Source organism: Vombatus ursinus, unplaced genomic scaffold (assembly GCF_900497805.2).
Source record: "Vombatus ursinus unplaced genomic scaffold, bare-nosed wombat genome assembly UNPS02009062.1, whole genome shotgun sequence".
In the NCBI taxonomy this organism is placed as follows: domain Eukaryota; kingdom Metazoa; phylum Chordata; class Mammalia; order Diprotodontia; family Vombatidae; genus Vombatus; species Vombatus ursinus.
Window position 1 is genome coordinate 22,715,040 of NW_020948840.1, and position 13,158 is coordinate 22,728,197.

Here is a 13,158-nt window from a genome sequence, read left to right on the forward strand (position 1 = left end):
CTTCCTTAAATTTCATGATCTACCTCAGCCACATTCTACCTCAAGTCACACATATAAAAAATTATACATTAGTAATTCATGAATCAATAAATTCTTGAATAGCTTCCCTATGAATAATCTTTAATGGTGTAAAGTTACATTGTCAACTTAACTATAATTTAAACACAAGCATCAGGGATGGTCTGAGAAGAGGCAAGACAGCAATTTTGACTTGGAAGAAAATGAGGGTTAGATAACAATTAGTTTGGAGTGGCTATGACATTCGGAAAATCTAGCAAAATTAGGATCAAAGAGCTAATATGGGAAAGTTTTCAAACTAACGAGCAGCAAAAGGAGAAAAGATAGGTTGGTAAAGCTTTGAACAATCTAATGTCAGTTAATGTCGGCTAATTTGGCTTTACGGTTGCCACATCAATCAACAGCATGAAAAGTGGGCTTATAATAGGTAATCTGGTGTAATGGAGAATCTCTGTTGGCAGAGTCTAGAAGATCTGAGTTCAAATTCCATTTCTAACATATCTTGTCTGTGTGATTCTGGGAAACACTAATAAGCTGCAGAACAGTTGCTGATTTGGATTTTCTCAATAGGAATAACCTACATGGAGCAGTGGATAGAATAGTAAACCTAGAGTCAAGAAGACTCCTCTTCATGAATTCAAATCTGGCCTCCAACACTGACCAGCTGTGTGAATCAGGGCAAATGACTTAACCCTGCCTACTTCAGCTCCTCATCTGTAACATGAGCTAGAGAAGGAAATGGTAAACCACTCCACTATGTTTGCCAAGAAAACTCCAAATGGGGTCACAAAGTGTCAGAAGTATTTGCTAAGTGAATTCAGTCATGTTTTCCTGACCTGCTACTATGGGTAGGATACCTTCCCTACTGCTCTCTTCTCCATAATTCACTCCAATCTAATTCAGTCATACACTGCCCGTTCCCGATCTACAGGTACACCCAGGAAGTCTACCCTCTAATTATATTCTTTAACTGTGTCCTGTGAAAGCGACAGTTGATTATGGACTTATCTTGAACCTTGCTTGAAACTTCCTCCATAGAAATATATCCTCTACTTACGAGAAACTAGATTTTACCTATTGTTTTCTTCTTTACTTCCCCCTGTTCCTCCCATGCCTCTATCAGGGGTGGGAAACCTGCTAGCCTAATAGGAGAGGACAGCTGCCTGTTCTATGCTCCCATGTTCTACTTTGAGACAAATGATTGTCACTATCACCATATTTAATGTGCTTATATGAACCCCAATATAGTCTCCACTGCCTTCTAGCATCAATGTTTACATTCCTTGATCCTAGTAACAAAAAGAAAGGTTGGTGAGAGCGAGTAGATGAATTTACTTGCTATTATCTTTGGCTACTATGAAGAATCACCTGACATCCTCAATTTTATTGTCTTTCTCTACTTCTACTTCACATCTACTCAAATTCATTCACCAAACCATGGATATTATCATTTGGATGATATCATCACATGGATATCAGAAACCCATCTCTGAGCTCAAATTTGCTGCTTCCTACCCTCCTTTTGGTCCAACATGACATCTTTAAGAGCCCTTTCTATACTCCAATGAACCTGTTCTTCACTGGGACCTGCAGTAGTATTGACCCCTTCCACTATTTCTAAACCCCTTTTACTCCCTGCACAGTTCTGCTTTATAGTTAAGTCACTTCAATACTAATCTAATGAGTACATATGCTTCACTTTCTGACCTTCTTTTGTGCTCACTATAATTATCTCTAATATATCATTCCTAAAGCCTGCGTTCTCTAGCCTATGGGTACAGATCATTCCTGGAGAAAATCATGGTACTCTGCTAACTTCAATTGGGCCCTTCTCATTCTTAGATGACCTTTTCTCCTATTTTACTAGGAAGATCAAGGCCAGTCAGTATGAATTACCTCATCTCAATATACTTTTATATCTAGAACCATCTTCTCATGCTTCCCTCCCATCTCAAAGGAAGAGATGTTCCTCCCTTTCCCCTATCCATTTGTACTCTTGATTTGATCTCCTAACACCCTCTTTGGAATAGGGATCCTTTGATTAGCCCCTTCTCTCAATATCTTCAAACTCTCTGTTAATGTTGGCTCTTTCCTAGATAGAGAGAGGAATCACTGTGTAGTGGAAAGAGGATTAGACTTGAAATCGGGAAAAACCTGGGTGTGAATTCTGCCTCTGACACTATGTGACCATGGGTAAGTCATAGCCGCTTTGAACTTCAGTTACAGTATCTTTAAAGTGGGGACAATACTAGCATTTGACTCTCAGGAATGTTTTGAGGATCAAATGAGATAATGTAAACGAAGAGCCTTGTAAACCACAAAGTTTGATATGTCAGTTATTATAATTCTCCCCGTGCATACTGACATCGAGGTCTCACATCATAAAATTAGTGTTAGGAGAGACTTTAGAAGTCATCTAGTCCAACCCCCCTCATTTTACAGATAAGGAAATTGATGCCTAAGGACGTAAAGTGATTTGTCCATGGTTATGCAGGTAGTAAGTGGCAGAGCTGCAATTCCAATCACAGTTATCTTTCCATTTCACCAGACTGCCTCTCAATTGCCTTTATTTGCTAGCCTACTTCTCTCCTTTAATTCTCTGACAAATATATTAAGTAGCTAGTCTAAAGCAGCTGCCTCCACTTCCTCACTGCCCAGTTACTCTTTAATTCCTCACAATCTGGATTCTGTTTCTACCAGTTTATTCAAATTGCTCATCATGAAAGTCACCAATGATCTTCTTACTGTATAACTGAATGAACAAAACCTCAGAGATCATCTAGTATAATACACAATTGGAGAGGAATCCCTGTGACAACATCCCTGACAAGTCTTCACTCAGCCTCTGCCAGAAGACCTCCGTTGACATGCTACTTCCTGAGGAAGCTATCCTGTTTTTAGACAGTTCCAATTATTAGGAATATTTTCTTAACAATGAGACAAAAAAAAAATGCCTCCCTGCAACTTCTCATTTTTCTTAATTTCTGTCTTCAGGGTCAAGCAGAACAAGATCTAATCCCTGTTCCACACAACAACTCTTAAAATACCTAATAACAGCTAATATACACTGTTTTGCTCGCACCTGTCCCCCCACTCTTCTCTTCTCCAGGATAAATCCCATTTTTTCATCTGATTCCTATTATCTTAAACTAATCAAAAATCGATAGCATTTGATGCTCTTGACTATTGTACTTGATACCACCTCTTCCTTGGTTTCCCTGGTTCTTCTCTTACCTATCCACATTATCCTATCTTCTTATCCCTCTATATTCCTGTTCTAAATGATTCTTTCTCTTCTTGATCACTAAATGTCCCTCAAAGCTCAATTTTTGGTCCTCTGTCTGGAATGCTCTCTAAAAACTAATGCTTTGAGATACACCCACCCAATTCCATGGCCTATACTCAAATGATTCTTAAATATTTATATATAACCCTAACTTCTTTCTTGAATTACAAATCAACTGTTTGCTAGACATTTCTACTTGACTTTTCAGATATCACCACAAATTTGATATGCCCTAAACCAAATTCACTACCTTTAATATTAATACAGAAGATCTACTCTCATCTTCAACCATTTCAACACACAATGATGGCTCTGGCTCATATCACATTATAACACATCCTGCTTACAGTACTTGTCCTTCAGCATCTAGAACAGTGCCTTAGACAATGTAAGTCTATATCTGATTACCTCATCTCAAAATACTTCTGTTTCTAGAAACATCTTCTCATACCTCCCTCCTATCTCAAAGGAAGAGATAGATGTTCCTCCCTTTCCCCTATCCATTTGTACTCTTGATTTGATCCCCTAACATCCTCTTTGGAATAGGGATCCTTTGATTAGCCCCTTCTCTCAATATCTTCAAACTCTCTGTTCATGTTGGTTCTTTCCTTGATAGACAGCGGAATCACTGTACAGTGGAAAAAGCCTCAATTATTTATATCACTATTAGTTATATCACTATTTCTATTCCATTAATGGCATACATATTTAAAAAGTATTTGAATGGCTGAATACTACAGAGTGTTTTATTACAGGTTTAGTTGTGAAAGTTGTTTCATGATGACCCTATAAAATAAAGAACAGTTAAAATTTACTTGCTACTTACTCTTCTGGTTTATTCAGAGGTCCTTGATTCATAGCAGTTATTGCGTTATTTGCCCATGGAACCGGGTCATCTATTCCTGGCTGCCCAAACTGATGATCGAGACCACTCAATTCAAGCTCAGGCAATCCTGAATCAAGACAAACAGGAAGTCAATATCACAAAATAGTGGCAAATAGCACAAAACTTAGTAGAAATACTTCATTAAGGAGTTTAACAAGGTTTTCACATTACAATGACACTTCATGCATTCTGCGGATACTCATCTACTGACAATTTTTTTTTTTTACTGACAACTTTTTAAGTAACAAACGAGCACAAAACATGACCACAAGCTAAGAAGTAAGCAAACAATCCCTGTGAACTGCCTTATAATCACTGTAAGGTATGTTTCACAACAATGAGTAGAGACTGAATTCAGAGTTATACAAGAAGTCATTGAAAAAGAAAAAAAAATCAAATTTTGATTACATGAAATGAAAAGCTGTTGTTGCATGAAGAAAATGAATACAACTAGGATAAGAAGAGAAGTGGTAATCTGAGGAAAAAAATCCTTGCATCTACATTTCTGATAAGAGTCTGATATACAAGGCAGGCATCAACTAACTGAAATATTTAAGATGTAAAATCTCTAACCCCAATAGGTAAATGGTCAATGAATATAAACAAGTAATTCTCAAATGAAGAACTGAAAACTAGTAACAGTCATATAAATTGTTCCAAATCATTAACAATAGCAAAAGATATCAAAGCAACACATAAGTCACTTTGTACCCAGTAAATTGGCAAAGATAGCAAAAAAGGGTAAGGGTCAAATATTACAGGAATTGTATAATATGAGCATACTAGTACACTACTGGTGATCTGTGAAATAGCCCAACCATTCTAGAAAGCAAATTGAAATTAGGAGAAATGCAAAAAAAGCAGATACCAACTGATTGCAAAATAGCTAAACAAGTTATGTATATTAATGTAATGAAATACTACTGAGCTGCAAGAAATACAGAATATAAAGACCATTATTACATATAGAAAGATATATGAACCATACAAAGTGAAGTAAGCAGAAACAGGAAAAAATATATACAAAGACACAACAATAGAAATAGAATTAACAATAAACTGAAACTGAATGCTAAGAAATTATAATGACTGTATTTGACCCTTAAAAAGATAATAAGGCACCTTTCCATTCTTTGCAAAAATGAGGGACCTACGGGCGAGTGTCACTGCATATATTTTTTGATATGATGATTAGTTACACCAAACTGTTCGCCCATCCTCTGTTATCATTTGTTACATGGGATAATTCAAAGACACCAAAAAAGTTATATTTTTAAAATTATAAACAGGAATAATTTTAGGAAAATTTCTATGAAAAGTTTTGAAGCCTAATGTAAAAAATTTCAATTATTTGGCAAATTTGCTATCGTCAAACACTATTAATCAATGACAATTTTAATGGTTCATTATTGCCTATTACGTGGAGGTTGTCTGGCATTCAAAGTTCTCCCTAATCAAGTGTTATCCTATTTTTCCAGACTTGTATCAAAAGATTCAAATACTTATATTATAAATTTTGCCAAACTAGACTTCTTGTCATTTGTAAAAGCTCTCTGCTTTCTAGCCTTGATGAGAGTGCTTGAGCCCTATCTGGAATGCTTTCTCCCCACCAACTTTTGACTCATCCAGTTGCCATATAAACTTTTACCCACTTTTACCCATAAACAATTAAAATGACAAATTCTCTAGAGAAATGTTCCCCTAATTTCTAAGTCAGTACCCACTGGACTTAATTCTGGCACTTAATTTGTAGCTCTCTTATGTAAATATGTATTATCTCCCCTTACCATATACAAACCCCCCACCCCCAAAAAAACCCTTATTTTCATTTCCATTGCATTTTGTAGTTAATTGGAATGGGATTTTCCTATCATTGCTTCTAGTATTTTGTTGTTATTACTATATAGAAATGCTGTTGGTTTTTGAGGATTTATTTTGTATCCTGCCACTTTGCTTAAACTATTAAGTACCTCAGTATCTCTGCTGATTCCCTGGGGTTTTCCAAGTAAACCATCATTTCACCAACAAATGCAGTTTTTTTCTTTGTTTATCCTTATGTCTTTAACTTCCTTCTCTTGCTTTGCTATAACTAGAATTTCCAAAACTTTACCAATAACAGTGAAAAGAAGAGGCATTTTTGTTTCACCCCTATATTTATTGGGAAAGGTTCCAGTGTATTTCCAATGCATATGATGCTTGCTTTTGGTTTTAGACACTAAAGTTTCCTGTCACTACTGTGTTACTGTCTATGTCTTCTTGTAGCTTTGCTATTGTTTCATTTATAAATTTGCTAAAACATCTGGAAGGTATCATTAATGATATTGGTTTGTTGTCTATGGTTTCTATTAGCATAATGTAGTTACTTTGTTTTTCTCTTTTTATTTCTTGAATTTTTGTTTTCTCAGCATGATTGCAAGTGCTGCTTTTTGGATACACTTTATACACTGGAAAAAATTCCAGCCCATCAGTTTTATGTAGTTTTTCTATGTATTTATTTTTTAACATATTTAAGTAAAAGATTGTTTTTTTTTCTTGTTCAATTTGTCACTATTTTTTTGTTTTATTGGGTTGTTTAATCCGTTCACATTATGAGTACTGTGTTTATATTTTCTTCCAGGTGTCTCTAATGTTGCTTTTTTTTCCAAGTTCTGATTTTTTTTTACCTTCTTCCACTGTTAATACAGTAGTGTCTTTTCATTTACTTTACCTTAATCTTTTTTGAAGGTGGCTGTCTTGCCCTCCCTCCCCTCCCCCAAGACTCCTTTCCATTTGTCACCTCTTTCAATTTGGAATTTTGCTTATTAACTCTCTATTTTTTCATGCTTTTTTCTGGTTATTTACTTCTTCCCCTCTTTTTTCTTCCCATGTAGCAAAGTTGATTTCCACTTGTTCTGCCATCCTCTTCACCTGGTCCTGTTCATTAGGTTTTTAAACTCTAGGTTTTTTTGGCTCCTTTCTAGGAATGACTTCTCTCACTCTCTTCATTATCCACTCTCTCTGTCTACTATAGACCCTCATTCTGTGGTTCATGATTCCTATAATTATCTAGTCCTTCTCTACTCTATATATAATGGAATCAAAATTTTTGAGGTATCCATTTTAGGTTCTCCCCTCTAAACAATTTCTGCCACTGCCTCATAGAGTCCATCCTAGAGATTTCTATTTTTCATTGTACCTCATTCTATGCCTATTCCTGCAGTTGACAGAAAGGACACTGCCCAACTGCATAGTCTCCTTGTGATGCCTCTAATTATGTAGCACACCAATGAAGTATACTTTCCCCTGGTTACCTTTTTAACTTGTTTCCCTTAAAAACTACCCAATGAATTCATGTCCTCCCATTCCTTATGGTGCCAGTTGTCCCCAGAACTTCCAATTTTCTTTTCCCAAATCAGGAAGAGTGAGTTTTTTCAATGACCAAATCCCATAGGCAACACCCTAGACAAGACTCCTATTCCCCTTCACCCATAAGAGTATTCATCAGTAGAAATGCACCATACCATGAAAATAAGCACCTCCCCCCTTTCAATCTTCCTTCTTCATTACCCATTCCTCTGTAGATCCTTCTCTTCCTGAATGACACAGGGATCTTCTTTTCATATTGCTAGCCCTCTATTTGACCAGGGCACATAACACACTCCCCTCTAATCCCTGACTCCCCTTCCTACCTTTACGTATTTTTCCATTCCGTAATACAGCACCATGAAAAAACAGCAATTTGCTTGTAGGTGGGTGGTTAAGAGGTTTTGTCTGTAATGTCCCAGGCCTGCCTCTCCACCCTTACCTCCACTTGATTTCTGCCTTCACCCCTGTCTCTTTGTGTATATTTACAAAGAAGTCTCTTTACTGGTCCTCTTCTGTCACTATACTGCTGTCCCTGACTGTGGAATTTGTTTATTCCTCTTGCACTGAAATCTTTGGTACTTTCAGTCCTTTTTCCCTAATCACTAGTTCACAGAGGATATACTATCTCCCAACTTTGTGCATTTTCACTTATTCCCCCATGTTTAGAATTCTCTCCTTTTCCATCCCTATCTCCTGGCTTCCCTGACTTAAGATCCTAGCTAAAATGAAATCTTCAGTTGGAAGGCTTTGCTGGTCCTCCTTAATGCTAATTCCTACCCTCTGAGATTATCTCCAATTTATCCTCTCTATATATCTTCTTTTCACAAAGTTGTTCGCATGTTGATTCCCCCATTAGACTCTGAGCTCCACAACGATATGGACTGGGGTTTTTTGGTGGGGACTTTTGTGTTCCCCCAGCACTAAGCACAATGCCTGGAACACAGCTGGTGGTTAATAAATTGTTGGAGATTTGATTTGTTTTCCTGGTTCTGTTCACCTTGAAGGGCCTGGAGTAGTCAAATCCATTCACCATTAAAAGCCCACATACATGTGTGCGTGCATGTGTGTGTATGTGTTTACATATGTAGAGCACCATATTCTTTCCTATGAGTTTCTGGATTTATCAGCAAATATACAGTAACTACTAGACATGCAACACAGGCAATATTTGACATGTAATACCAGATTTCAAAACAAATTCATTTGAAAAACATTTCCAAATAATTATGTTCCTATTTAGATATCTGCTTTAGCTCAGGTACTTTTTGCAACTAAATTCCACAAAAGATAACAGAAAAAAGTGAATTCTTTCATTTGTTAAAAAGCAAAATAGGAGTTATTCCTTCTTTGAGACGCTATAACATGGAATCAATTGGCCTATTTGTCATTTTGTCAACAATTTCCTTTCTTCTTAGAGTTCTTTTCCTGTCTCTTAAGTCAAAAACAACTCCTTAACAAAAGCCGGAAAGTTCTTAAAAAGTAAATTTGTAATTTTTATTGACAAGATAAGTTCGTTCTTATTTTGATATGAAAAATACAAAAAGCTTTCCATGTAGCAACAATTATTATTCTTCAGCAGATGTCCTCATCCATTGTATTTGCTTTGTTTTTTTTTAATGGAATGCTCTTAGAAGTTATTTACTCTAATCCCATTATTTCACAAATGAAGAAACAGGCCCAAAGAGGGGAAATGACTTGCCTAGAGTCAAACAGCTGATATCAGAGGGGAAATGTATCTTCCTGTGTCAGACCTTAAATAAACACTTGACTTTTTAATTCATAAAAACACCACCACGTAGTTAACTTCTTAACTATAAACTTCTTAACAGAGAATTTATTCCACTCCTTTACCAAGGATTCTTCAAATAATTCCCGCTTTACTTACAACTTCCATATTTAGTGAATTAAAAATAAAGAATCTGATGTATTTGACCACAGATGCTTACTTACTGTCCCAACCAACAATATACCTATGAAGTAGGTACTAGGGGGTGTCCCTATAGGGAGCATGAGAGCCACCTTGCCTGATAATGACATAACAGGTTTAGAAACTTAGCTCAGATAACTTAAAATGTATCTAGATACACTGAAATCAGTAAACAGAACTCTAATATACCACTTCTATTACAGTATCAGTTGCCAAAGTACCTAGATGTGTAAATGCCCCAATGTATCTATCTATCTATCTATCTATATACCTTCTTCAGAAAACATTTTTTAAGAGCACTCAATACATACTATTCAGCCTGGGAGGAGGTCTGGCTGGGGTAGACTGAAGGGCAGTTGGCAGAATTTCTGATTTGATGGTCACTCCAGTGCCTCCACTTTCCATCCTTTCTGACTCACATAAACCTGGAAGCTGTGATGCCTTCTCCAGTGTTGGCAGTAACGGATCAAACTGGTCAAGGTCAGCTGGAAACTAATATGGGAAAGCAAAGTCAGAGGTTATTGTAATCTCTACCCTTCCATCAGAAAAAATGAACTTCACATCTTTTGCACTTTAGCAATTAAGCGTGATGTGAGTCTTCCTGGAAGAAGATAAAATAATGATGCATGGAAATAATTTGGAATATTGGAAAGCACATCTGAGTTGGAGATAAGAGATTTAGGCTCAGATTCTGACAAACTTAACTGCAGGAGGCAACAGGTATAGTACTACAATCTCCCCCTACCTCCCCACCCCGCCATGGGCTTTACCTTTCCGTTACCTCTGGTACTCCTGTCCCAGTTCTGTTTCTTTTAGGCTAACTATAAACATATTGAGGCAGGATTCTCTCATTGGCAAAACAAAAACAAAAACTCTTCAGTTCAATCTATTACCTTCTTAGGCAATTATCCTGAATCTCTTACCTTTCACAGCCAAACTCCTAGGCAAAAAGAAATATATAAATAGGTAAACTTGTTGAGAGTATTTTAGTTGAAGTTTACATATTTCTTTTGACTTATTGCTATTATTACTCCATTTTCCATCAGCAGTGTTGCTTAGCTCGAATCTTCAAAACAATATGAACAACATCCAGGATAAGATGATCTCAAATCTCACTATCATGAAGAATGACTGAAGTTTTGATACACTATACTTTCTCAACTCACCTTCAGTTGCAATAACCCGCTGATTGTGGGGATGGAGGGTGAAACACTAAACTCTTCCCAAAGCCTTCCTATACAGGACTCCCAACCTTACTGGTAACTCCATTTTCCAGCAACTGCTCTTCTTGGCATTGATCCTCAGTCAGGTACCTCCTGGTTTGCCCCTCCCCCAGCTTTTCAGCTTCCTTTTCTTTGTTGCTTTCCCCTATTAGATTGAAAGCTCCTTGAACACAGGTAAAATAATCAAATAGATTCTTTATCTTTTTTTATTGAACCTTTTTACAGTTAATTGATTTTGTCCCAAAACAGCCTAGGTCATGATTCTTTGTCTCTAAACTTGTTGCAGAAATTCACAAGGTCTGTACTGAATTAAGTTTAGAAATTCAGAGGTTAATCACAGCTCTATTCTTGTGTCAAGGAAATCTGCTACCTTTAAAAGAGGAAGATGGACAGCAGGGAGTATGGTTTAATATTTTTATACCACCAAGCTATCCTTCAAGGATGTCTGACTGGTTATCCAAATAAATCTGGGCCACTATCTCTAATCTTGCAGATGACTGAAACAATGAACATTTCTTAGTCACAGGAGGGACAGAAAGGATTGTTGCTTGTTTCTCATTTTCAAGTACCAACCAATCACACTGTCCCCCGCATACCTCAGGACTATAACCAATCATAACTTGCTCCCCATTTATGAAGTCCTATTCTATGTTCTGCATTTCCCTAAAAATTATTAAAATGGCATCTATTCTCTACCTCAGGATCTTAGCTTATGTTGGGGAAATTGTGGTAATGTGGTAATTTACTAATGAATTGATCATGCTCAAAAATTTGTGCCTCAGTTTACCTTAATTTTAACCATTACACAGGGATTATTTTTCTTTTTTGTATCCTCAGTGCTTGGCACATAGGAGGTATTTAAGAAAATGTTTATTAAAGTAATGCTGCTGCTAATATTTATAAGAACTACGTATGCAATGGATGATTTTGATTACATTAAATTGAAAAGTTTTTGCACATACAAAGCCAATGTAATCAAGATTAAAAGGGAAGCAGGAAAGCTGGGAAACAACTTTTAAAGCCAGAATCTCTGTTAAAAGCCTCATTTCTAAAATATATAGAGAATTTATAAGAATATAAGTCATTCCCCAATTGATAAATGGTCAAAGGATATGAACAGACAGTTTTCAGATGAAGAAATTAAAGAAATTAAATTTCTATAGTCATATGAAAAAATGCTCTAAATCACTATTGATTAGAGAAATGCAAATCAAAACAACTCTGAGTTACCACACCACACCTATCAGATTGGCTAACATGACAAAACAGGAAAATGATAAATGCTGGAGAAGATGTGGGAAAATTGGTACACTAGTGCATTGTTGGTAGAGTTGTGAACTGATCCAATCATTCTGGAGAGCAATTTGCAGCTATACCCAAATGGCTATAAAAATCTGCATACCTTTTGACCCAGCAATACCACTTCTAGGTCTATATTCCAAAGAGATCATAAAAATGGGAAAAGGACCCACATGTACAAAAATATATTTATAGCAGCTCTTTTTGTGGTGGCAAAGAATTGGAAATTGAGGGGATGCCCATCAACTGGGGAATGGTTGAACAAGTTGTGATATGTGAATGTAATGGAATACTACTGTGCTATAAGAAATGATGAGCAGGTGGACTTCAGAAAAACCTAGAAAGATTTAGATGAACTGATGCTGAGTGAAGTGGGCAGAACCAGGAGAACGTTGTACACAGTAACAGCCACTCTGATGGCTGACTTTGATAGACTTAGCTCTTCTCAGCAATGCAATGATTTAAGACAACTCCAAAAGACTCACAATGGAAAATGCCATCCTCATCCAGAGAAAGAACTTAGGAGTCTCAAAGCAGACAGAAGTATATTATGTGCTCTCCTTTTCTTGTATTGTTTTGTTTCTTCTTTCTTGTGGGTCCTCCAAAAATTAGTTCTAATTCTTCTTTAGATTATGACTAATGTGAAAATATATTTAATATGAATGTGTATGTAGAGCCTCTATGAGATCGCATGCCGTCATGGGGAGTGGGAGAAAATTTAAAACTCAAAATCTTATGGAAGTGAATGTTGAAAATTAAAAATAAATAAATTATTTAAAAAACTATTGTTGCTGCTAATATTTATGAAAACTATGTAAAATAATGTACACGAGTAAAGGAGGCAAGAGAAAGTTTCTAGTGTTTCCATGTTACATTTTATATTACATTTAATGTTAACTTGTGGATTTAGATACCTTTTATGATAACCTAAAAGAAAAAAGTCCTTCCATACCTATATTGCATAATTTTTTAAAGTATAAATGAGTGTTGTACTTGTCAAAGTTTTTTGTATCTATTGAGATAATCATGTAGTTTTAGATGTTTTGCCTTTAATATAATTGTTAATTGTGTTTCTAATGTTGAACATGTTTATTGCATTCCTGGTATAAACCCAACATGAACATAGTTAATATTTTTCTTTGATGAACTGTAGTAGTCTTTTGCCTAGATTTCA

The 13,158-nt window shown here is 36.1% G+C and overlaps 1 protein-coding gene across 10 annotated transcripts in view; it reads right to left on the bottom strand.

Moving 5' to 3' along the window:
- Positions 1-13,158, bottom strand: part of NCOA1 (nuclear receptor coactivator 1) — a 214,969-nt gene that overhangs the window by 53,467 nt on the left and 148,344 nt on the right. For all 10 annotated transcript variants that reach the window (XM_027850339.1, XM_027850343.1, XM_027850341.1 and 7 more), the window contains 2 exons: positions 9,774-9,954; positions 4,131-4,257 (listed from right to left, as the gene is read on the bottom strand). In XM_027850339.1, the coding sequence (XP_027706140.1) occupies positions 4,131-4,257; positions 9,774-9,954 (308 nt within the window). The remainder of the gene's footprint in view (positions 1-4,130; positions 4,258-9,773; positions 9,955-13,158) is intronic.